This window comes from Gopherus evgoodei, chromosome 2 (genome assembly GCF_007399415.2).
Source record: "Gopherus evgoodei ecotype Sinaloan lineage chromosome 2, rGopEvg1_v1.p, whole genome shotgun sequence".
Taxonomy (NCBI): domain Eukaryota; kingdom Metazoa; phylum Chordata; order Testudines; family Testudinidae; genus Gopherus; species Gopherus evgoodei.
In genome coordinates this window covers 248796617-248824073 of record NC_044323.1, presented here as the reverse complement: position 1 = coordinate 248824073, position 27457 = coordinate 248796617, and the positions used below count along the sequence as shown (strand labels likewise).

The following is a 27457-nucleotide window of genomic DNA, read 5'->3' as shown; positions in this document are numbered from 1 at the left end:
TATGTTATTAATCATCATGTTTACATTAGTTATATCACTAAGAAAGTGGATAGTAGAATGAAAGTAACATCAATCTAAATTCAAAATGTCTGGTAAAGCATGAAATAAGTTTCAGAATACAATGTAAATAAAAATTCTATCATCCCTTGTCAAGGGAAAAGGTGAGAATGCTGTCATCACTTCAGCGTTCATGTACTGCACAAGAAAAGTCCCTGTCCTTTTCTATCATTGACAGATATCACCATTTCTACATTTCAAATACTGTTCCACAAAAAGGGAGAGGGAGAGATGATAGTAGTGGGGAAAAATGAGCAATAAATATGTTTCAAAAGCTCAAATGAGAAGAATAGTTAAGGTTCTTCTGTAATGGCACAGGATCTAAAATGTCACCAATTAGTTTCCAAGGCTGGAAAATGAAATGTGTCTATATGTTGGAAATTCTGAAGGAAACTTGCCTTTGCATTTGTAAAGTCTCAGGCTATTAAGATTTTGGTAATAAAAGCTAAACCATTTTATGCTTTATCTCTAGAGCTTCGGGCCATTCTTAGCATTGCACAGCAGGAAATGGACAATTTGATTATGCCACAACTATGTTTTCTATATCTATCTATCTTATATGGCCTCCATTGCCTTAATATCTGAGCACCTCATAATCTCTAATGTACTTATAGGAGAGATGCTTTTGGCTGTATTAAAATACATTTTGTGTGAATGGGCTCAGCTTATCAAATGATCCCGATCACTCTGTATGACCACTCTGTCCTCATTTTTATTTACCACTCTGCCAATCTTTGTGCCGTCTGCAAATGTCATCAGCAGTGGTTTTATATTTACTTCCAGATCACGGATGAAAATGTTGACTAGTGTCGGCCCTAGTAATGAGCCCTGCAGATCCCCACTAGAAACATCCAAATTCAGTGTTGATTCCTCACTAATAACAACTTTTTGAGACCTGTCAGGCACACTGAAGAGAGCAAGAGGTTTCTGGACTCTTAGAGATAAGGAAAGGGATGTCTGACTGTCAAGATCCCCAGTCATGGCTATGGGGAATCCCCATCTAACCTGTTTTGGTAGCTTTCCTGCAGCACAAGATGAACCAAACAGGGCCCATGAATATACCGCTTTACTGATATTCTACTGATACTGAGAAATAAATTTCTCAGTCATAAAAAAAAGCTTCCTCAACCATGTTATAATGTTTTATGAGTAGTTTTACAGCTATGTGTTGTCATGTCCTTCTGAAAATTGATAATTTAGACTAGATGCTCAACATACTGTGTAGAAGACTTCAAATTATTTGCACATAAAATGCGATGGCAGTGCTTCTCAAAAGTATAGTTTACCCCTATGGCAAGATCCAGAATTTTATTTTCGGATACATGGGGTACATTTGTAAAGCTCAGTCCAAAACAAGGTTCAAAGTATCTACTACAGACAGTGGCATGTGTAGATTTTCTCAGGCAGCAGTAGTACATATAGGCGATATGTTTTCTGATCTGTTTTGTTAGAGATTTTAATAAAAACAAATGTCTGAGCCAGATTACTTCATAGCTATTAAATACATAAACACAATCAGGACATTATTTCTCTACTTCATTCGCCCTAGACCTTTTTTCCAAGTATATAGCAGGTTTCTACATATTTTTTATAATGACAGGAAGTATTAAAATACTTAAGAGTGATTATAATCTGACTCACTGAACAGACAAGACTTCACACACAGTGTAAGATAAAGAAAAACAGGCAGACAAGTGTATAGACAAGGAAATAACAAGCAATGTGTATACACATATACATAAATGTGGGCCTGATTTTCCACTACCTTGCCCAGGTGTAGTCATTTACACCAGTGCAAAGTGGCAAGCCTAACCATTCTGTAGATAACTACATAATGTTGCACAAAAGTCAGGGTCAGGGATAACTACTTAAAGAATAAGTGCATCTGCTTAGAGGCAAATCCTAGAGCTCAGCACTCAGCTGGAGGGGCAGGAATCCTTCCACAGAGGCCAGGAGACAAGCAGCAGAGGCTCCTCTGTGGCTGCTTTCATGGGGAAGAGACTAGCACTGAGGTGCAGAGAAGCTCAACAGAGGACATGTTGGAGGTTCAGAACTGCTCTGCTCTGAACCTCCTGCCTGTTGAGTCTTGCAGGTCTATTCAACATCATTTACTGAGCCAATTTTTTCCCCAGAAGATATGAGAAAGCTTTCACACTTACAATGATTCAAGGAACGACCCAACTTGAAAATCAATACAATTTGCAATTACAGTTTGTTATATAAAAATGAATGTTGTGGTGATCTCAAAATGAGGAATTAGCTTTTCAATAGATCACATTTAAAATACGCTAGCCAAATAGCCCTAAAATGCTGAGGAGGTAGCAAATCCAAATCAGAAAATATTACTACTGTAGTGTCCGACAAGTTCATATTCTTGGATATAGTTCTTTCAAAGAGGAGATTGAGCTTAGCATGGGACTCTGATCCTGAACATGGTCTATTGTTCCTGCTGGCTGGTATATGTGAGTTCCACTATTGTTTATTTATTTGTGTATATTTATGTGATCCATATTTTTAAAGAGCCTATTCAGGCCAGTAGGGGGTTTTGCCATATACTAAAAGGGCAAACATAGGAGTATAAGCAAAAATAAACCCAGCAGCCTCTCCAAAGTCTGTAAGAAAGGAGGAAGGGAAAAGCACCTCAACCACAAACTCCAGTCATCAGTGCACAGATTCCATGCAGTCTCTCAAACAGGCAGATGCCAAACCACTTAGGATATTATAGATCAAGATTAACACTTTAAACTCCATCCTGAAACCAACAGGCAGCCAGTATAAACTGAAAAAGCCCTAGTGTCATATATTTGTGGCAATAAGAGAGACAACTGCAATTTGCACTAGCTTGATTTTACAAGTTGATTGTAAAGCATAGCCCCATGCAGGTCATGCACCCTCTCCAGATTGCCAACTCTCCACAAGCAGCCTCTTCCTTATGTACTAACCACAGCAAATCCAACATATGCCATTTTATTAGGAGATGACAGTAGAGAGGAGGAGGCAATAAAAATAAAATGGAAAGTAGGACTGAGGGGAAAAAAATCAATCACTCAACAAGTATGGAATATATAACAGAAAACAGATACAGAATAGCATCATCGCCATCTGGGAGAGAAAACCTTTGCCAAAGGGTGACAAGGTTCCACTAAGGTATACACCCATGACAAAACCCCACACAAACACCAAAGGAAACTTGAATTGCTGTTGGAAAGATTGTGAACTAGTGAGAAAAATCACACATATGTTTATTGGGAGTGACCTAAAATACACTCATTCTGGCCTATGACTCATAAGCAAACCGGAGGAACCTTTGACATACAATTTGAGATAAAGCCCATTTATTATAAACTTGCAGACACAGCAGAAGAATGTAAAAACAAGAAGGAAATGTGTTTAAAATCCTTTGTGCAGAAGTCAGAAAATCTATCATGATATACTGGCTAAAAGAAGAAAATCATTTAATTGCACTGCAGATGGATAGGGCAAACCCAGGGATATGTGATGGAAGAAATTGTGGCAAGATTACAAAATACACAATAAATGTTCAGTTCACTCAGGATTCCTGCTCTAGGGTTTCTAAGAAACAGAAAACATAGCAGACTTAACCTGGAGGGGTGATTGATACAAACTCCAGATGCTCTTAACATTTTGTGTCCATTTTATCAAACGGTTTTGTTTTTGAAGGGTTTTCACATCCATACCTTACTCTTCCTTAGGCACTGTAATCAGTTTTGTGTCTTGTAAGGACAAAGTTCAGCAATATATATGCCTCTGTGAAGGGATTGACTCACTACTTGAGCCTCCTTGTGGCCAGGCATGGCGTAGCCGTTCTCTCCCCGCTAGGTGTTCCTGCTAATGGCTGCTCTGCTTCTGCAGTGCCCTGCCTCTTCCTGTGGCTTGGCCAGGTCACCTTAAAGTCTCTCCCCCTCCAGGGTAGTCCATGAACAAAAAGCAAGGGAGATTCACACAAATGAACTGAGTTTAATAAGAAATAGAGGTGAATGAGTGCATCAGAATTTGGCCTCCCTTCCCTCAAGAAGGGCCTTCGGGCAGTGGTCCTCTTGGAATCACCTTCCCTCACTCAGCCCTTTCCTCTCTTAATTACAGTGTTCTGTGATTCATTATGGCAACTAATTTTGCTAAAACCACATATTTTATCAAAAAGCATGACACCTATGATTGTTTTTTCATTCTAAACCCCTCACTTCTCCCACATTACTTCCCCTCCCTCAAAGGAGTTTGATATTTCAGGCTTTGTTTTCATTCTATTTCTTTTTCTTATATGTGTAATGGGACTGTTATCCCCTTACTAACATTCAATGGGGGTGTTTGGTTGCTAGCTCCCAGCACTAAAATGGGAGGGATCGATGGCAAATCGGGATCCTGAAACTGACAGTCCCCAGGAACAATGGTGAGAGGCCAATGCTCCAGGTCAGCCTGATTGACTGGGCGGGCAGGCTAATCAAAGAGACAGAAGGCCAGGGTGGGTCCCATCCTCCGTGTGAGCTGGAATTGCCGGGTCAGACAGAATGGGGCCGAGCTAAGGGGAAAGTAGGAGCCCAAGCTAAGCTGCTGGGAGCAGAGCTGCAGCCCAAAAAGCCAGAGCACAGCCCAAAGAGAGCAGACCTGCCCTGGGAGCAAAGCTACAGCAACCAGAGCCAGAGGGGCCAGACAAGCAGCCCAGGAAGCAGGTGAGAGCTGAGAGAGAGTCACAGAAGCAGCCTGCAGAGCAGACCTGCCCTGGGAGCAGAGCTGTAGCAACTGGAGCCAGGGAGGCCAGAGAAGCAGCCCAGGGAGCTGAAGGCAGAGCAGCAGCAGCAGCCGTGCTGAGGCAGAGTGGAGCTGGGGCTGGAGCAGTTCGGAGCTGGGTGCGGTGAGCAGCTGGGGAGAGCGAGGGGGACCCTGGGCTGTGGGCCCAGCACAGGGAGATGCCTCAGCCAAGAGGCCCTGCAGGCCAGACTCGGAGGGGGATCATAACCCTGACAGAGCAGGGGTGACACTGGGGAGAAGGGTCCTGCCACCCAGAGCCTGAGTGTGGCCACCACCAGAGCAACTATCTGACCCGCAGCGTCCCTGCAGCACAGCCAGGGCCTGAGAAGGAGACCTGGGGCCTACAAGGAACAGACTGTGAAGTGTCCTGATGTCCAGAGACACTGTTTGTGATGGTCCCTGCCACAGAGCGGGGTGATGTGTTTTCCTTTAACCTTTCCCATTTTTCCTTATTCTTTTTTAAAATTAATAGTTAATTAAATAACTTGTATTTGCTTTAAATTGTATGATGTGATCAGTGAGTCAGGGAGGTGTGCAGTGCAAAGAGAGTACCCCAGAGTGGGAACACCCTAGCCCCTGTCCTGGGTGACCACAGCAAGGTTGGGGGTTGAGCTCCCCAGGAATCCTGGGCCCAGCCTTGTTGGGGTTATGAGGACTCTGCCAGACAGGAGAGTGGAAAGGGAGTCCTCAAGGGCAGGGGGGCCTCTGGGTAAAGGAAGTGGGAGCGAGGACTCAGATCTTTTCGCCAGCCCGCTTCACCGGGGTAGTGCAGAAGCCAGGAAAGTTCCCCACAATAGCGGGACCATTCCCCCACTTACATATGGTTCACATCACTGGAGTATCCAAGAGCCTCTCACATATTTTAGACAGATAGAACAACCCTTCCCTCTTTCCCCTCTATCTGTCCACTGCACTCCAAGGTTGGAAACCTAAACAGCAGTTAAATTTGCTTTGCACTGTTATGGTGGTGCAAAGCAGACCTAAAGCTGTCTTACATACCCCACTGAAGCTTCCCCTTGTAAAGAAGAATCCTCCAGTGACATAGATCCAGTGTAGCCAACTACCTCTCATTCTTGGCCCATGGAGAAAGGGCATGTCAGTAGAACAGTTAGTAAAAAGGGACATGGCCAGGATACTGCAGTTCTCCTACTATCCTCAGCTGCCAGAACAACCCTTTACAGATTAATGCAGTTGGGTGCAACCTCAAGGCTGTCCGAAGCTGATCTGGAGGCTGAATGAGCCCTTAGCTGGTCCCAGCAACAGGGAGGTGTAAAAGTGGTGGACAGCTACTTTTGTTCCCTGTACCCAGAGACATGTGTAACCAAAAACGGTCAACAACACAAGCAATTTTCGAAGACTGAAAAAATTCCTCACATACTGAGAAAAAGCACTGGAAGACTATGTGTAACAGTGCCACCTGGTGATTCCTACCATAACAATATTTTGAACAACAAGAAATTCCATATCAAATATTGGTTTATATAGCTGCCTTTGGAAAACTGATGTATATACTTCAGAGGATTCACTTTAGGTATCATATAATAAGCAGTTACATTAATAAAAGGAAATCTGTCTTTACTGCTGTCGCTAAATAGTACTTCTCCAGCCAGGTGATTTTCATTTCCACTTAGATTTTCTAACCCAGGTATATCAATTACCTCCTATGAAATATGGTCATCTACAAAATGAGTTTCTTGCTCCTGCTGACTCTCCCTGCTGCTGCCTTGTATTGCTGTGACATCCTGTGCTAGAAACCAATGTGCTGGTCAAAGTGTCGAGGAAAAGGTGACAGTGGCTGCAGATGCAGGCAGAAGGGTAGGAAAGGAACAGAGAAAAGCTCCAACTTAAAAATATTGAGTTCACAAATCAATAAAATGTAATCCATTAACATAAAGGTGGTAGGAAAACAATGGAAGAGTTCATTGCTACTGTGGAAACAACTAAAAGTGCAATGATGTTTGTAAAACAAATCAACTTGTTTTATGCTGTCCACTGGCATAGGTGCTAGAACTAGGGGTGCTGGGAGTGCTGCCACATCCCCTGGCTAGAAGTAGTTTCCATTATATACCAGATTCACAGATTGGTTAAATGGCTCTCAGCTCCCCCACCATACAAATAGTTCCAGCACCCCTTCCACTGGATTGCTGCAATTTGCAATGCATTAGAAGACCAGGAGAAGTGAAAAATTGTGTCATTAAAGGTGTTTTTTAATTTGACAACGTAACCCTTCTGCCAGATGGTGTGAGCAGCAACAAGGGTCAACTTCAGTATCCAGGGACTCGTCTAAAAACTACAAAACCAGTTCCAGAAATCTGGAAAAAAACTAAATACTTCCCCTGGGCACCCATACAGTGCAATACATTCCCAAGAACTGAGTCTGTGTATAACAAAAAGAAAACTTGTATGAAGGGGAGAGGGAACACAGCATTAATTTTGAAAAACACCACAACAATAACTCAGACGTATGCAAACAATAAGTAAAACAGCTTCCCCCACAGAAGCTTAGGCTCAGTTTTACCTTTACCTCAGTTTCCCACCCTGTGGAGTGCACACCCTATGGATGGATGTCCCTTTAACATGCCTCCACTGCACACCACTCACAGTTTGTTGTCTGAGGTCAGCAAAGTGACAGAGTCCAGGGATGCATTCAGGTGGGTTCACCTGCAGCTCCCAGGACGAGGTGGGCGAGTGATGCTTCTGCTGCTACTCACTGCTGTTACTGCTATCTCTGCCACTGCCCACCACTGTTGCTGCCATCTCTGCCGCTCTGCTGTGTCCTTAGTCCTGTTGGGTCCAGTTGGGTCTTACAGTGCCCCACAATCACATCTCTAGGATTTTCTGGGTAGGAGGTGCTTGGATGCTGCTGCTGTATCCCTCACTATACTGCCTTTAGCCACGATGCCATGTTCTGAAGATCCACCACCTAGCCTGGTTTTTAGTGAGTTCACCTCTAGTGATTTCACTGGGTAGTTGGGAACCTCATTGCCACCATTCCGCTGTATGATCTTTCACTGGACTATTGTCTCCACTCCAGGTCTAAGGCTCAATCCCTAGACTAATATACTGGTGATCAATGAGAAGAGACAAGGACATTCAATTAAGTCTAATTAGTTTTGCCTTTAAATACTAGAGAGGGAGGATCAAATGGCAGCTAGGACTCTTTAAACAAAGTTCTCTCCACTAAGTAAGAACACCTGTCCCCACCCCATCTGATGTTTATTTGGATTTACTTCACTACCTCACACTTGGACCATGTCTACACTACAAAATGATGCTGACCTAAGTTACATCAGTTCAGTGCACCATGGGTAGCTATCCCACTGTGCAACTTGCCATGATCTAGCTCAGAGTTTTTTGGGAAGTTCTTGCAATGCGTGATGGGGTCGAAATGAGTATGGGAGCATGGGATTAACCTCCCATAATGCAGCGTTGTCCATCTCATAATTTCATCTGCATGCCATTACTTTTGTGCCTTCTTTTCAAAACCCACAAACCCATACAGTCCCTCCTCCTGTCCACCATCTCTGACAGAAGCATGGAGCCTGCACAGCTCTGCACTATTGCCACGAGCATTGCAAGCAATCCTGCAGTATTTGCAGAGTTGCAAGAGGAGCTGCAGGGAGCATAACAATTCCTTGGAGGCTAGATTACTGTGAGACATAAAAAGAAGCAATCCAAGGTTGTTGTTGGCGTCCATGGAGCAGCTGCAGATGGTGGAGCGCCACTTCTGGCCCAAGAAACAATCACTGACTGGAGGGGGTCACATGGTAATGCAGGTTTGAGATGATGAGCAGTAACTGCAGGACTTTCAGATGTGCAAGGCCACACTCATGGATCTGTGTGCTGAACTTGCCCCAGCCCTCTAGCACAGGGACGCCAAAATGAGAACTGCAGTGACAGTTGAGAAGCAAGTGGTGATTGCACTGGGGAAACTTGCAACACCAGATTGCTACCAGTCAGTCAGGAATCAGTTTGGAGTTGGAAAATCCACCACAGGGGCCATTGTCATGCAAGTATGCAGAGCCATTAATCACTTCCTGCTACACAGGACTGTGACTCTGGGAAATATGCAGGACATAGTGGATGGTTTTGCAGCTATGGGGTTCCTGAACTGTGGTAGGGTGATTGATGGGGTGCACATCCCTTGGTCCGCTGGCTCATGAAGCTGTACACCAGCCACCTTGACAGCACCAAGAAGCACTGCAACACAGGCTCAGCAGGTGCAGTATAACATTTGAATGTGCCTTTGGTTGTTTGAAAGGTCGCTGGCATTGTTCATTTACAAGATTGGTCCTCAGTGAGATAAATATCCCAATGCTTATAACTGCCTTCTGTGTCCCTGCATAATATCTGTGAAGCAAAGGGGGAAACGTTTCTTCAGAGGTGGAGGTGGAGCGGCTATCTGCTGAATTTGAACAGCCAGTTATAAGGGCTATAAGAAGAGCTCAGCATGGAACTATATGGCTCAGGAAGGCTTTGAAAGACCATTTTAATAGTGAGCCAGAGTATGTGCATTGCTCTGGCATGCTCTACCTGGCCTTGCTCTTCTGTAGCTCAGTATGAAACTTGTAGTGAGTGCTGTGTATGTAGGAATATAATGTTGTCAGTGCTGCTATTCATATTGTTTCTGAATGACGTTATGGGTTCTGTGACATAGTGCAGTAACAGAAAATTGGTCACTGTCAGACCTACTCACCACCAGCCAGCATTTGTTGTGAACTAATAAAGATGAATTTTGTTCCAAAAAATAGAATTTTATTCTGTAACATGAACCAGGTAATTGAAAAAATATATATATATTGTGATATAGCACGGCTAGAGGGCAGCAGGAGAGTGATTGATGGGAGATATGTAAGCCCCAGGATCATGAGAGCCTTATTCCTTCTAGAGGGAAGGGAGGTTGCTACAGATTAACTAGAGCACCTGAAACCAATTAAGCCAATTAGAGCACCTGAAGCCAGTCACCTGATAAAACCCCCCTGCTTCAATCAAACAGTTGCAGGAGTTGAAGCAGAGTGGTTTGGTGTTGGAGCAGAGAGCAGTCTGGAGAAGTGCTGTGATGGGCCAGAAGACCAAGACCCTAAGTAAAGGGAAACCTGGCTTGTGCAGAGCAGAGGGATTCTACAAACACAAGGGGTTGGGAGAAACTTGCCCCAAGCAGAGAGAGGGCAGGAAGCCCCACAAACTGAAGGGCCGGAGAGGGAAGTAGCCCAGGGGAAGGAATTGCTAGTTCAAGTTGTTCACTGCTATCCCTAGGGCCCTAGGATGAGACCTGGAGTAGAGGGTGGGCCCAGGTCCCTCCCTCTTCACTCCCCTTTTCTGGGACACTAGTGGGACAGTTGATACCCCAGTTCAGAGGTGGGAAACAGTGCCTTGAACCTCCACAAGAGGAGAAAGTGCAGGACCCATCATAATAGTGCTGGCAAATTTTATATATATATATATATATATATATATATATATATATATATATATATATATATATATATATATATATATATAAAACTTAATAAATTAAGACAACAGAACTTATGAAGGGGAAAGAAGAGTAATTTCCATTTCAGCTACACATACATCAGCTGTGGCTTTCCTTTCACAGGTCAGGGCATGTGAAACTGTGATTGTCTTTAATGTCCTCCCAGGTGGTAAGGGACATGCAGCAGCTGCTGGTGCCACATAGAATGGTGAGGGGGGTATGAAGAGATCCCAGTATTGCGTTGTCTATGGGCTGCAGATGGAGGTGAGCACAGGATTGTTGAACCTGCAGGTCCACCAGAGTCCGCAGCATCCATTTGTTGTCTGAGAAGCTCCTCGGAAGTATCCACGGTGCTCGGGGGGGAGTGTGTCTGCCAAGGATGGCATGCAGCTCTTTGTAAAAGTCGCAGGTCTTCTTCTTGGCACTAGATTGATTATTGGACTCCCTTGCTTTCTGGTATGCCTGCCACAGCTCCTTGGATTTCATGCAGTACTGCTGCTAGTCCCTGTGGTAGTCATTCTCCTGCATGCCCCGAGCAATCTGCTCCTAGATGTCCAGATTTCTACAGCTGATTCGGAACCGTGCCTGCACAGCCTCTTCTCCCCACAGGCTCAGGAGACCCAGTATCTCCTGCCTTCTCCAAGCAGAACCATGTCTGGAGTGTGTAGCTGGAATGATCAGAAGAGCAGTTACACTCAATAATGGAGAGCTGCTAGATGTGCTCTCCAAGCCAGGCAACCAGGAAAAGGAATTTTTAAAATTTGTGAAGCTTTAAAGGGGTTGGGGGCTTCCTGTCTACTTGACCCTTGGGCAGCAGAGTTCACAATGGTGACCAGAGCAGTCAGTTTGGGGCATTGTGGGCTGGCTGCTGGAGGTCAACATAAATAACAGTGTCTACACTCCTAACTACACCGACTGTGACTATTTCTCTCAGGGAGGTGGTGTTATTAAATCAGCATAGCAGGTCACTTATGTCGGCGGGAGCCAAATTTAGGTGAAGTCACATCCACAGATAGGTGGATGTAAGCTGCCTTGAGTCAACCTAAGTAGTGTAGAGCTGGTCCTCGTGACTGAGGTTCACATTAGAGTGGCCCCTCAATTAGGCCATATTAAGTAAAGTTCTGCTATAGTCATGCAATAAGAAAATGGCTTTGGCAGAACACCTATGTCTCGATCACCTTGACAAATAACTGTGTCTAAACAAATACGTTCTGCTCCTGAGGTCTTTTCCCCCACTTTTCCAATAGATAGCAGGAAAAAGCTCATTCAGACCACTGACTTACACAAATATACACAATACTAGCCCTCCCAGATGATGCTGAAGAAGTTGTCCTGCATCATCCTTATGAACTGATGACGGATCCACTCCAAGTCTCACTGCAGTCAAATGGAGCTGGAGCAGACCCTAGCTGCATGGGAGATGGCATGCCTGCTGCACATCATGCAAAGGGCTAAAGATGTCTGCATTGCCCAGTTGCACATAAGAAGTTAAAATAAACATCCTGAATATCTGCATATTTATCCGAACCGCTGCCCAAATTTTCACCTTTGGAGGTTCACTCAAAAACATCTTTGAATTTATTCCAGATGTTTTGAAATATATTAAACATCTTAGAATGACATTAAATCTTATCTTTGAAGTGAGGACAATTCTTTTACAACAACTTATTCGTCCTATTTCAGTGAACTGCTGACAAAATACCAATATATTGAGGAAGCTTTCATACATCTAAAACATAGGCTGACCTCAGTTTTAATGTGTTTGATCAGTTTTAATGGTTTCTACTTTATAAGTAAATTTCATAAAAGAACCATGGCTGCTTGATTTTCAGAGTCCTTAGGTTTTACTTAATCTCTGACACATTTCCATAATGGAATTACATTAAAATATGGAGGATCCAGAAATGCCTTTTAAGTTCTCCAAGGTCAAAATGATCCCAGTTTAGAGATTTAAGCATCTTTTGAGCTGATTTTTAAAGGTACTGAGCAGTCACAGCTCTTGCTGAAGCTATTGATTTCAATGGATGTGAGTGTCCAGCATATTTAAATATCAGATAATTTATTTCCTCAGTTGAATAGATTTCTGAAGAGTTTCAGCTGACATTTCAACTTTATCTTCCCACTGAATAAAAATGTACTGGGCCTCCTGCTATATATATGGAAACAACTGTAACTACCATGCTATGGCCTTATCTTCCTTAGGAAAAAAAGATCTGGTTTTACTTCATGTTGGCTAATATGCGGTAACTAACACAAAGTAAAATCCTAGTGAAGACAGGACAGTGTGCAATTTTAACATGAGTTAGCAAGTCAAGGTAAACCCTAGGATTCCCCTACAGTCTTTACTTCAACCTGCTAACAGGTGTGAAAACAACAAACTACTTTGTCTTCACTAGGATTTTATCTCATGTTACTTACCATGAACACACTTTTTTTCCTAGTGAAAACACCCTCAGGGCTAAATCCTCACAGGCCAGAGTAGAGCGCAGTGCAGATGAGAGATAGGAAATAGCCCCTGGAGCACATTAGAGCTGCCCTAAGGATTCCTCTCAATAGCACCAGTTTATACCACCCCACCCTCTGGGCTATTATAGAAGCAGCATTCTGACCCCAACTCCTTGAAATATTCTTCTCCTACTCTTGATGTTGGGGACTTGCATAGAGCCAGCTATGATGGCTTTAAGAACAATGGGGCTATGTCTACACTGCAGTGAAAGCCCTGTCTCAGGCTCAAGCCTTAACCCCCCATCTGTCTACACATAAATCTCTTAGACTTGGGCTCAGACCCAAGGTTGCAAAATCCTACATGAGTGGAGGATCCAAGCCTGAGTCCAGCTAGGACCCAAGGTTCAAGCGGTATTGTTTTGCCATGTGCACGCAGCCATGCCAGACTTAGAGCCTGGGAGGCCATCTTCACTATCCCACAATCCCATGGGCCAGTGTTTTTTGTCCTCTTTATCCCACAAGTCGCCAGTCAATCAACCTCCAGGAAACAGAGCAACCCTCCCAATTTTAGCACAGCAGCTTGGCATTTAACCCTTCAATTTTATTCTGACTGCTGAGCTATAAACACACTTTCCGAGAACCTTCTGCATTTGCAATGGCCACCAATCAGAAATAGTCCTTTACAAAGAGCCCTGCCTAAGGGTCATGGGCGTACAGCCAGATTTTGGTTAATCTCCAGTGCCTAACCAGCAAAACAGTTAATTTCAGTAAGAGTATCAAGAATGACTATGCATACCAGCAAATAATGAAGAAGCTGGCAAGGAACTTGCAGGGGAAATGGAAGAGACAGAAGCACCCCAGAGCCTGGTAAGTTTCTGGCTCCATTTTTATGTTTATTAACATAGGAATGCATTCTATGAACCAATGCAAAAGTTATTACAAACCCTGGGTAGCAGCATGCATCTGGATGGCATGCTAGTGCTTTGGTATTCCCTCACCCCAACCAAAATGGAGACTGGGAAACACAAACAGTAAAAGAAGCATTTTAAAGAATTTTTTTCCTGGGAAGGTGCACATTTTTTGCTACAACATTCCAGTTTGTTAAAAATAAGAACCTTACTGTGCCTTCCCTCTACATACACCACTCCATACCAACTCAACTGTGTAATGAGCCAAATGAAAACAGTGAATTGTGGTGGAGTTGGCTAGAAAAGGTTTTTCAAATGTAGTCCATTTCTGTTAAATGCAATGCATACAGTCCGTGGGTGATGACATCATGCATCCCAAATATGACAGGTTTTGAATTCAGTCCAGAAATATGCTGGGGAATGTTGGGGGAGGGATCGTGGGGGAGGGGGGAAGAGGGATGGTAGTGGATTTCTGTGTGTCTGCATGCAGTCATAACAGGCTGTATTGGAAGCTGTGGGGAGGCACTAAGCCATGTGGATGTTAGCACAACATCTTGTTGATTCCTTCATGAATTGTGATCCAATCCTGAGGCTAGGGAGGGATAGCTCAGTGGTTTGAGCATTAGCCTGCTAAACACAGGGTTGGGTTGTAAGTTCAATCCTTGAGGGGGCCACTTAGGGATCTGGGGCAAAAATCAGTACTTGGTCCTGCTAGTGAAGGCAGGGGGCTGGACTTGATGATCTTTCAAGGTCCCTTCCAGTTCTAGGAGATAGGTATATCTCCAATTATTTTAAAATTTTTTGGGTGATGACAGCTGCAAACTTTCCCTTAGCAGGAACTCCAGAGAGGTAGTCATATTTTGGGGAAGGGCATATTTTTCAGGTCCATCTCAATAGCTGACCAGCACACTCCATGTGTAAATGTGCTGTTTGGTCACCATCTGCTTAAATACTTCAAGGGCATGCACAGCTGGTTTCCTACTGGCAGCTTGGAATAACGCCTCTCTGCCAATCAGACACCACAAAATTAATTATGTCCTCCAAAATGTGGAATGCCTGAAACATCAGAGAAGGTTTATGTAGCATGTCTCGGCCACTGACCTCCCCCCAAAGCCCACGTGGTCTGCAATTGTTAGGGAAAAAAGCAGTTATAATTTTTTTTAACTTAACATGTTCTCTGCACCTCTTTCAATAACCAGGCTGTGTCCAGGGAGTCTATGGTCTGAGGCATCCCCCTTTCAATATATTGTAGTTCAGTATTAAAAAGTAACATTTTAAGTCTTTGAAATTTCAAAACAGATTTTATTTTCTGTGCTCCTGCACTGAGCAACTTGAGACAATAATTCACTATGTCTTGTCCTATTCCAGGCCCATCAACCTCGACTGGCTACAATACCTCCTCAGCTTGCCCACACCATACCTTCCCGGATCATTCCAAGAGGAAGCGTTTCCATGTTGAATTTATGATTGAAGTTCTGGACAAGACCAACAAGCAGGTCCAGTACGTAAGACAGAGGGACTTTTGGCAAGAGGAAAAACATGCTGAGAGGCAACAGGAAAGGCTCAAGCTGGCTTCACAGTTGGAGCACAGAGTTGGAGCAGACATTTGTTTTGCAGTTCCTGGAACAGGAACGGTGGCTAAGGGAGGATGAGAAAGCTTAGCAGAAAGAACTGTTTGGGCAGATGCTATCTCTAATGTCCTCAAGACTGCAGGTTCCTGCTGCATCTGTCCTGTGGCCAGCATCCCCTGTGCAATACCCTGTCCAGCAGGTCAGGAACAGCTTGAACAACTCCATGACTGCATGGCCCATGCAACCAGGTCCCCTCAGTGGCTGCTCAGGGCAAATGTGCCCGCATGAAGTCCTCCAGGCTGCACTCTTCCCCTCTGGACACCTGCACTCCCCTTCCCTGGCCCCAAGTGGGTGGCAAACATGGAAGGAAGGACAAGGGGAATGGAGGGCCAGGGGACTCATAACAGTCGGGGGTTTCTATCTTGTAAATGGTTTCACTTTTTGCACATGTACATGCACTTTGTTCTGGGGGATTTTTTTTAAGGTTTTGATGTCAGTAGTGTGCTAACGGCAGCTGGCCTGTCTAGCAATGGTTAATATTGTATCTTTCCAACAAATATTTAAAAATAAAGGTTTTTATTTTATTTTAAAAAATTGTATTGCCATCACTGCATCACCTCATCTAATGTGTGTTTCAAATAATAAAAGTGACACATGATCAGGGACAACTGGGAAACTGTATGCAAAAAATAATTCTCAGTACAGCTATCTACATCAATGAATTATTTACATCAGTCCATATTGTAAGTCCACCCTCCCCCTTTCTCATAAGCTGCCATATCATTTATAAATATAATTCATGGCAATAAAACCCTCCCCCACAAGCAATGAAACCCACTATACACACATACATTCATAAAAGGTACTGTTCTCCCTCTTCCATGGGCACATGCAAGTCCATAATGTGGGAGCACAGAGCATCCATGACTTCTGTTGCCCAGATTTATCCAGCTCAAGCTGGGTGTACTGATTCAGCAGTCCATCACTGTGACAGATCCATTCAGGGGGAAATGGCTCACCTCTGCTTTCACAAAAATTGTGAAGAGCAGAGCAAGCCCAGTCATCCAGATAGCGCTGATGACACTGGAATCCAAACAGGTCTGTAGATATCACCACCGGGCTGTCAGTCTGCCAAATGCACATTCAACCACATTCTACACCTGCTGAAAGTGTAATTAAACCTTCTTTGCCAGAGCCTCTAAGACCAGGATATAATTTCATAAGCCAAGGCAAAAGGGGGTCCATGGGTTCTCCCAGAATAACAGTGAGGACAGCAAATCCACTTATGAAAATGTCATTTGGTGGGACTAGTGGCCCAGTCTGTCCATGAATGTAGGTTTCCAACTATCGGAAAACTGGCATCATGACCTTTACTAGTGCAGCCCACAGTGATGTTCATTAATCAGCCACTGTAGTTTACGAGGGCCTGCATAACAATGGAGTAGTAGTAACCTTGGTGGTTTAATGTGCTCCTTGAGGAGGGCAATCTATGGGCACGTGAGTCCCATCATAAATGAAGCTTTCTTCATGTGGAAGTTCTGGACCCACATCTGCAGGACGATGTGGCCTCTCCAGTCTGTGCTTGTGGCCCTGCTCCAGAATCATCCGTCTCCACAGGGAGCATCAGCAGCTACATAGAGTGTCACAAGCAGCCTGAGCAAGCTGGAGTCCGCCAGGTCTGTGTCCTCACACCCATCCTATCATTAGCTCTGTCAGATGCCTACAATGGGTCAGAAAACACTGCTGAAATGTCCACCCCTGTCTCAAGGAAGCTCTGACAATTTCCAGAATCAGGAATGAAAGCGCAAGTGAGAGAAGTTCTTCACACGGTGCCTCCTCCAAGTTGCGGTTTCTGATTGCTGGGAGCATGCAGATCAAACGGATGGCTGTGCTGGTGGGCTGTTCAAACCTCCTGTAACGTGGGATGGACAGTCAACTTTTCCCACACTGCCATGAACAAAGGGCCAGAGTGGCCACATTTTGGGAAAGTGGTAGGAAGTCTGCAGTACCCCAGTGAGGATGCTGGAGCCCCAGGTTTTGGCCTGGGTTAAAATATTCTTCATCTAGTGTCAGCAATCAGTGCAGATGCTCGGACCCATGTTTCTCAAACTCAAGGTTAGCTGACTCAAGTTCCACTGACCCTGGGCTTCCACTGCAGTGCAGACATACCCTGGGAGACTTCTTGGCTACCTATTTATTATAACTTCAGTAGCACAAAGGGACCTTAGCATAAACCAGCATCTGGCTCTTGCATTTGAATTCTACTCATATCATAGCACTGATGCTGATTGTTTTCTTTCATTCCTTTCCAATACTTTTAACTGTTCTTCTTTTGTCTTGATTAGCTCATCTAAAGGCCATGTTGTAAATGAGTATACTGAAGCCCAACTGCAAGAGATTGTCAAAAAAATGAGGGCAAGGACATCAGCCTATAAAGAAAAACTGACTGACCCACTACTGTCCTCTCATGAGGGCAGTCCTACAACTTGTAAGTTGCTTTAGTTCTCAAAAGATAATTATTGATTTGGTGGTTTAAAGATGAAATCCCATTCTGAGAGTTTAAAATGCTGGAAGATATTTCAAGAATCATGGATCAAATCTTCATTTGGGATAATTCAGCATATCTCTACTGAAATCAGTGGAGCTGTGTTATCAGTGGCTCTCAACCTTTCCAGACTACTGTACCCCTTTCAGGAGTCTGCTTTGTTTTGTGTACCTCCAAGTTTCACCTCACTTAAAAACCACTTGCTTACAAAATCAGACATAAAAATATAAATGTGTCATAGCACATTACCGAAAAATTGCGTACTTTCTCATTTTTACCATGTAATTATAAAATAAATCAATTGGAATATAAATATTGTACTTGCATTTCAATGTATGGTATATAGAGCAGTATAAACAAGTCGTGTGAAATTTTAGTTTGTACTAACTTTGCTAGTGTTTTTATGTAGCCTGTTGTAAAACTAGGCAAATATTTAAATGAGTTGATGTACTCCCTTGAAGATCTCTGCGTACCCCCAAGGGTACATATACTTCTGGTTGAGAACCCCTGTGTTAATTTACAGCAGCTAAGAATGTGGCCCTATTTAAACCCATTGAGGCACCTCATTAAATAGTTTCAATAGAGGTAAGTCTCCAACTATGACTGTTTAGGATCATCATTTTCAAACTACTTTCTAGATTCATCTCGGTTATTTTATCTGTATTCCTAGGAATCAAAGATATATTCCTTATAGGAAGGCATATGTGGCAATATGCTACATGTGAGCACATAGGTGATACTGAGATGAGATATCTTTTGTAAAAGTAACCAAAGTTTAAGGTCTGGCAATAATCTTCCAGCATCATTAAGTATGCCAGGTATGTAGGTTAGAATGGGATAAGGCAGCACAAGGCAATACATCTCACCTGAAAATAATTAAACATAGTACTGATGTTGTTCCTTTCCAGAAAAAAAGCTTGTTTTCCTTCCTTTGCACAAGAGGAGGAAGAATGTGTAGTCTTCATATTCTATATTTTTTTCGGAAGCTATTTATTGATCTCCTGAACTCTAATAAGTTGGAAAATATAGCATGTAGGATGAGTGTCTAAACTGTTATAAACTTTGCCAGCTAAGAAAGAAATGGTCAGATTTTTTTTTTTACTTCTTCCATGTCAGTTAACCTATTACCCCTTTTTCTGGCACTTATATTACTTTGTTTTTTAAATTATAGATGGTCCAGTTTGCCAATTTACTACTCATACTCAGTTCTGTCTTACTCTGTAAGTTGCCCTGCTGAAATCAAGTGACTACTTTTAGAGTAAGAAACTCAGCTCAAGTATGGCAGAACTGATCCCAGAGCAATTCTATCCCATCCATGGCAAGTTTACAACAGTCATGAATAAATGCCTGGGTACCTCCTGCCTTACCCCATCTCAAGCCTGCAAGTGTCTAATTGTACAAGCATTGACTGTCCAGGGAAAGACAGTGTAGTATCATATTTCCCCCTGTGACACCCAGCACTAAATATCCTGTTGGTGTTAGCAGGGTGTGCCTGCCTATGGCAGTGTGAATTTATTCTCCAATCTGTTTTCTAACTGAAAACAGAACTGAAAATTGTAGCAGTAAACACTAAGGAGTCGATTGCATGGCCTTTAATATGTTGGGGCTCTCAAGATCTGTCACAACAGTGAGGAGTGTGCATGCCATTGTTAAATGTTCCCTTCTGTGACATTCACATGCTTAGCTCCATCTAAAAAGAAGCCTCCGCCTCCACCCCCACCAAAGGAAGAGAAAAAAGACGAAGAAAAAAAAGAGGAAGGTGATGCCAAGCCAGAGGATCATTACTGTGACATGCTGTGCTGTAAATTCAAGAAACCACCATTGAAAGAATACCTGAAGAAGATGGAGCTACCAGACAGTATAGATGCATACACAGGTAAACCAAATGTAGTCACACAAAGGAAGGTGTGAACGGCAGGATAAAAAAAATTATTGCTTGACTTAAAGTGGCTGGATGCCATATCTGAGGTCAGAGCCCCACTCCACAAGTCTGTAGTGAGAGACAGTCTCTCCCTGAAGAACTTTGAGTGTCAATAGCCAAATGGTGAGAGTGAAAACAGAGGCACAAAGAGGTGAGGTGACTTGCCCAAGCTCACCAGCAGAGCCAGGAATAGTCAGGTCTCCTGATTCCCAGCCCAATGCCTGATCCCCTTAAGGCCACTGGCCCTGCAGTGCTGAAATGTCTTTGAAGCCTAACAAAGAGTTGTCATGAAAATCCGACTCTAACCCAAGCAGGACAGGTTTTATAAGTACTCCCCCAAAAAAACCATGTACGGGTATTTTTTGTTCAGTCTCTGACTTTTTCCCATTTTAAAGCCCTATTTTATACATAAGTGAATCCAACCCTCTTCCTTTAATAAATTCCATGTGTGACTTCTAGCTCTTACAGACTCCCTTTAACAGATCATGCTGTGTTATAAAAGGCAGAAGGTGATCTTCTCTGCTCCCACAGAAACTGTTTTAGCAGTTTGTTTCTGTTTTTAACTATAAGGGTTGGGATTTTTCAGAAAAGTGTAAGTGTTCTGAAACCCACAAGTCAAAACAGTGAAATGAGTGAACTTCCACTCCTGAGTATGAAGTGTTACACAGGTTTTTGGCTGCAAATCACCAATTAAACTCAATGGTATTCTCATGTCTAAAATGCTGTGAAACATTCTGAAGACTCAGGGTACATCTACACTGCAGTTAAGAACCCGTGGCTGGCCCATGCCAGCTGACTTGGGCTTGCGGGACTCAGGGTAAGGGGCTATTTAACTTCAGTGTAGACATTTGGGCTTGGGCTGGAGCCCAGATTCTAACGAAACGGGAGATCCCAGAGCTCCGGCTACAGCTGGAGCCTGAACATCTACACGGCAATTAAACAGCCCCTTAGCCCAAACTCTGAGAACCCAAATCAGCTGGCATGGGCCAGCCACGGGTGTCTAATTACAATGTAGATAGATTCTTAGAGATCTGTGTTTATCTGCCGTGCACTGTGGCATATTCCTATAAGGAACATTTACAATGAATAGTTGCTATGAACTGGAATAATCCCTATTTCTTTCTGGATATCTGGGAAAAGCAATTATAATTCCATCTATAAGAGTCTAACAAACAAAGATGCTACAGGGTTATTTCTCTAGTTTTGTCTATGTAGACATGTAGATAGCACACTAGCTGAAACTTGGGGTACCACGAAGGAGGAAAAGGAGTGATTACTCCACTAACATTTTAGAGAGCCTTTTTTTTAAAGATCTCCTTCCATAGCAATATGTCATAAGTTTTCAGAAATATTATCTCACCTCAAACTACATAGTGCTCATATTGCCCCTCATATGTTCAGAGCACTGAACTGATATGAAGAGATTGATCCTCACATCACTCCATGAGCGAGGTGAATAAGTATTACTATCATCAGCATCCCTGTTTGACAGATGGGGAAACACAGAGAAATGAAGTGCCTTACCCAAAGTTACACAGCAAGGGAATGGTTTAGTCACCATTAGAACTCAGGATTTCCTACCTCCCAAGCCAGTGTTTATTCCTCCAGATCACAATGTCTGGTACATTTGCAAATTGCTCTGCTTTCCTTGGAGGATGAGCCCTTTATTCCCAAACACAGAGAGAAATAAGAAGATAATGATTTCATACTGATTAAGTCACCAGCTCCTGTTTTCTTTTCCAGATCGCCGCTATGTAGTGTGGCTCCTGATCATTACCATTGCTTATAACTGGAACTGCTGGTTCATTCCACTGCGCTGTGTGTTCCCAGTACAAACACCAAGCAACATATTCTATTGGCTCCTCGTAGACACCATTTGTGATATTTGCTATTTATGTGATCTGTTGGTGTTCCAGCCCCGAATGCAATTTGTAAAAGGTGGAGATATAATAGTAAGTAATAGTGGGAAGTGGAATTTCCACATTTGCTGTTGTACTTTGAACTACGTTATTAGACATGAAGCAGAAACTTGTTTAAACCTCAAATAGACTTTTTCTTGCAAGGCACACCTGCACTTCTTTATTTAGCCAAGTATATGTATGTGCTTCTGCACTGATCTTCAGCTCTTTTGCTTTGGAAAAGAGGCAACATACATTTCATACTGTACATGCTACACCAGTATTCTATTTACGCACAACAGCCATTGAAAAGGTAAAGGCAAACTCAGAAGTGTCACATGATAGCAGCAAGGTCAGATTTAAAGCTCTTACTCACCCAAATTACACAGCTGGAAAAGAGCAGCTCGATGCAGCTTCTCTGGCAGCTGAGACCACATGGAAATTTAGCCAAAGAAATGTGTGTGAAATTTGCAACTCTCCACAGAGTCACTCATTTAGTACAAATGTTGCAGATGAAAACAGAGGTTTTTCTACTAGCCCAATTTTGTACGTTTCAGTTATATATGGAGAACATGGCAAAAGCATATACATAGGTTATCTAAATAAAAACTTTGGCCACCTTTTAACATGACAAACTTTTTCCTTACAATATCCTTTGGTAAAAGATTTACTATTCAATTTCCAGCCTCTTTACCAACATCAAAAGGCAGCAAGTCTCAAAAAATCTGAAGTCAGTGATGAAAAGAAGGAAACAAGTAGAGAATACTTAGCTGTCAAAAACATACATCTGAAGAAGTGGGTTTTTTACCCATGAAAGTTTATGCCCAAAAAAATCTGTTAGTCTTTAAGGTGCCACCAGCCTCCTCGTTGTTTTTAAGCATCTGATAGAAAGTAGAGAGGGCACTGATATTGGCAAACACACTTCATCTAGAGTTGCATGAACAGAGTGGCTTAGGAAGGACTGGGATGTGGCAATTTATTTGAGAGGAGCTAGAAAATTCACTGAGGAGAGATCCATAAAGCCTCTGCTGAGCTAAGGCTAGCAAAGAATATCTTGCAAAGTTGATGCAAGGCAATGACCCAGTCAGCTTCTGAGTAAACTAATTGTTTGGCCTACTATGCTCAGGTTGCATTATTCTACCTGGGCTCTCCTCCAGTGTCATTTCAGCCTAAGGGAATTTTCAGTACAACAGTATAATACTGACTGATTCCATCACACTCACTTACTTCCTGACACAGCTGAAATTCAGCAAGCCAGATTCCCCAGAGGTTCTATGAGGGCAGAATGTAGGGCTCTCAGTGGTGGAAAAATTGCCAGAGAGAGAGAGGGTTTGCAGTGGTACAAGGCACCTGCCACCCCTCTGCCAGGGTTGTGAGTTCAATCCTTGAGGGGGCCATTTAGGGATTTGGGGATTGGTCCTGCTTTGAGCAGGGGGTTCGACTAGATGATCTCTTGAGGCACCTTTCAACCCTAATAATCTATGATGCGCTGACTCAGTACATTCTCTGAGCCTCCACTAGTGGGACTCCTGTGGAGACCCTGGCAACACTTAAAGGTAGGAAATGCTGCCTTCAGTGTCTCTCTCTCTCACACAAACACAGAGAGAGAGAGAGAAAAAATCTCCTGTGAAGTGCAGTGATGTTCGCTGGCATGAAAAGATGTAGTTTTCACCCTCTTATGGCAGCAGAGGTGACTCTAAGTCACCATATCTGAAAGTGAACTGAACACAAGCAAACTTTGCTATGCTCTGCCTCTCTCAAAATTTTGAATCTACTGAAGAGTTACTGCTGATTTTCCTGCACATGTTCCCAATCCCACTCATGAAGCATCATCTTCCAGTAAACATGGGACCTGCCTGCAAATTTCAGATCCAAATGTGGACTTTTCCCTTTTTCAGGGGCATTCGGATCTGAGATTTTGGTTGGGTCCTTCTCCCCCCTGCATGATTACTTTGTTTCAGTAGCAAATTTAATAAACAAATGAAATTAACATGCAAAAATGAGTTTAGATGACATCAGATATCACAAGTGCATGGCAACAAGAAGATTCAAAACCAAGGGTATGTTTACATTGCAATTGGAGATGTAATTGCAGCTCAGATAGGCATCCACAAGCTAGTTTTAATCTAGCTAGTGCAGCTAAAAATAGCAGAAAAGACACGTCACAGACCCCAGCACAGAATAGGAACATGAATACATAGCAAGGGGTGTATATTGGTTTGTACAACCCCCGCTGTCTCATCATCACTGTTATTTTTAGCCACACTAGATTAAAGCTAACTTGTGTATGCCCACACAAGTTGCAATCACACTTCCATTTGCAATGTAGACATACCCTCAGACTGGTGTTTCCACCTGTAACTTGGAACCAGCTTGTCATAAACAGATAGCTAAGGGTTAATGTCTCTTTCACCTGGAAAGGAGTAACCTGAAACCCCTGACCAGAGGACCAATCAGGAAACAAGACTTTTTCAAATCTGGGTGGAGGGAAGTTTGTGTGTGAGTTCTTTGTTCTTAGTCTTGAATCTATCCCTCTCGGCTATGGGAAGGATTTTTCTGTTTCCTGCTTTCTAATCTTCTGTTTCCAAGTTGTGAGTACAGAGATCATAAAACAATAGGGGTTATTGGTTTTTTCTTTTGTATTTACATGTGTGTAGTTGCTGGAGTGTTTGGAATTGTGTTCTTTTGAATAAGGCTGTTTATTCATTTTTCTTTTAAGCAATTGACCCTGTATTTGTTACCTTAATACAGAGAGACCATTTTTATGTATTTTTCTTTCTTTTTTACATAAAGCTTTCTTTTTAAGACCTGTTGGAGTTTTTCTTTAGTGGGGAACTCCAGGGAATTGAGTCTGTGCTCGCCAGGGAATTGGTGGGAGGAAGAAGTCAGGGGGAAATCTGTGTGTGTTAGATTTACTAGCCTGACTTTGCATTTCCTCTGGGTGAGGGGGGAAGAAAGATTAGCTCTCGGTACTTCTGTTTCTCCTGGAAATGGGGAGGGTGGAGTCCCTCTGTTTAGATTCACGGAGCTTGCTTCTGTGTATCTCTCCAGGAACCCAGGGAGGGAACACCTGGAAGGGAGAAGGGGGGGAAACGGTTTATTCCCCTTTGTTATAAGACTCAAGGAATTTGGGTCTTGGGGTCCCCAGAGAAGGTTGTTAGGGGGACCAGAGTGCCCCAAAACACTCTAATTTTTTGGGTGGTGGCAGCTTTACCAGGTCCAAGCTGGTAACTAAGCTTGGAGGTTTTTCATGCTAACCCCCATATTTTGGACGCTAAGGTCCAAATCTGGGAATAGGTTATGACATGGTGTGCAGTGGTGAGATAGATAGAATCCAGAAGCCAGTAGGAATATTATATTTTTCTTTTCTCTGCTAGGGGCTTTTAAGCAGAGAGAAACAGTTTGGTTTTAAAAGGAACCAGAGAGAATTTTTTTTCTCTCCTCTCTCTTGCAGTTTCTGGCTTGCATATTAAGCAAGGAACCATTAAGCTGTGACAAAAGGGTCTTTTGTGACACAATAGCACTCCCATTAGGAGTCAAATACCAGCACTATACACATGCAAATAAAGTGGTTTTTCTGGTTTACTTTACATTTAAAAGATTAGCTAGAGGAAGAAAGGGAAAAAGGCACTGTTGCTAGGCAGACCCCAGGAGGCAACAGAGAACCTGCAGTTCAGAAGATAAACACCGGAGGGCACCCCAACACAAGCAAACAGGAACCATGCCTAACAAGACAAAAATGGAGGCCGAAGAACAAATCAAAGACACCGCGCACAGGCGAGAGATGGAAAAAAAATACAGGAACTAGAAATAAAACAAAAAGAGATGGAACTAAGAGAAAGAAGAGAGGCGGCCCACAGAAGAGAACAAGAAGACAGAGAGGCAGCCTACAAAAGAGAGCAAGCAGCCAAAGATGCAGACCACCAAAAACAGCTGGAAATAAAAGAGAGAGAGTGGGAACTCCAGAGGGAAGCCCACTGACAGGCCATGGAATTAGAAAAGGCTAAGCAACAAAACCCAGCCAATCCTAACAACGCTTCGCCAGTACTTGTTCCACAGCACAGGAAATTTCCCACCTACAAGGCAGGTGATGACACTGAGGCCTTCTTGGAAAATTTTGAAAGAGCCTGTCTTGGGTACAGCATCCCTGAAAACCAGTACATGGTAGAATTGAGGCCACAGCTCAGTGGACCTTTAGCAGAGGTGGCAGCTGAAATGCCTAAGTAGAACATGAACGACTATAAACTTTTTCAAACCAAGGCCAGATACAGAATGGGGATAACTCCGGATCATGCCCGTCGGCGTTTCAGAACTCAAAAGTGGAAACCAGATGTGTCATTTCCCAAACACGCCTACTACGTTGGGAAAAATTATGAGGCCTGGATATCAGGACACAATGATAAATCCTTGGAAGAACTGCACCTCCTCATACAAATGGAGCAGTTCTTGGATGGTGTTCCTGAGGACATAACACGGTACATACAAGATGGAAAACCCAAAAATCTTGCTGAGGTGGGCGAGATTGGAGCCAGATGGATGGAAGTGGCAGAAAGCAAGAAAGCTACTGTCAAGGGGAACGAATACCCCAGAGGGCACACCGACCATAAACCCTACAACCGAGAACAACCAAAGACTCCACCTACAACCCAAGGAAAGCCACAGACACACTATTCTTCCACCTCACCAGTCTCCAGTAACCCACCTCGACCCAGTGACCCGTCAGATGGAAGATGCTTTAAGTGTAATGAACTGGGACATATCAAGGCCAACTGCCCAAAGACTGCCAACCGAGTGCAGTTCATTACACCACCATCACACCAAAGATCCCCAGGCCCAGATGCCTCTCAAAAACCCTTGGAGCGAAGGGAAAATTTGAGAGTGGGCGGAAAGAAGGTTACTGCGTGGAGAGACACGGGGGCACAAGTGTCAGCTATCCACCAATCCTTCATAGACCCCAAATTCATCAACCCAAAGGCCCAAGTGACAATTTACCCCTTCATGTCAAAGGTGTAGACTTGCCTACAGCTGAACTGCCTGTCCAGTACAAAGGCTGGTCAGGAATGTGGACTTTTGCAGTCTATGACAATTACCCTATCCCCATGCTACTGGGGGAAGACTTGGCCAACCAGGTGAAGCGGGCCAAGAGAGTGGGAATGGTTACACGTAGCCAAACCAGACAAGCTTCCAGACCCATTCCTGTTCCTGAGCCATCCACAGACGCCCCGTCTGTGTTACCAGAGACCCAGACAGAGGTAGTGGACCCAGATTCCATGCCAACCACTGAAACAGCCACAGCACCTCCAGTCCCAGGCCCGGAACTGGAACAGCAACCAGCACCAGCAATTGCAACCACTTCTTCAAACTCAACGCCAGAGGGCGCCAGCGAGCCAAAACTGGCAGAAACAACAGACAGCCATACCCAAAAGGCTCAGCGGAGAGCGGTTCACCAGCAACGGAAACAACCCGATCACCTACATCGCTTCCAGAGGGACCAAGCCCAAGTCCCCAGTCTGAGGAAGAACTGGTGACTCCAGCCTCAAGGGAACAGTTCCAGACTGAGCAGGAAGCAGATGACAGCCTTCAGAAAGCTTGGGTGGCGGCACAAAGCACCCCACCACCTCTCAGCTCTTCTAATCGATCCCGGTTTGTTATAGACCAAGGACTTTTATTCAAGGAGATTCTTTCTGGTGGACACCGGGAAGAATGGCAGCCGCAAAAACAGTTGGTGGTTCCAATTAAGTACCGGGGGAAGCTCTTAAGCTTAGCCCATGATCATCCCAGTGGCCATGCTGGGGTGAAAAGAACCAAGGACCGGGTGGGGAAGTCCTTCCACTGGGAGGGGATGGGCAAGGACGTTGCCAAGTATGTC

General features: G+C 43.7%; 1 protein-coding gene across 1 annotated transcript in view; it reads left to right on the top strand.

Moving 5' to 3' along the window:
- CNGB3 (cyclic nucleotide gated channel subunit beta 3) overlaps positions 1–27457 on the top strand; it is a 106103-nt gene that overhangs the window by 33290 nt on the left and 45356 nt on the right. The window contains exons 4-6 of the mRNA XM_030549460.1: positions 17570–17712; positions 19454–19645; positions 21434–21642. Of these exons, the coding sequence (XP_030405320.1) occupies positions 17570–17712; positions 19454–19645; positions 21434–21642 (544 nt within the window). The remainder of the gene's footprint in view (positions 1–17569; positions 17713–19453; positions 19646–21433; positions 21643–27457) is intronic.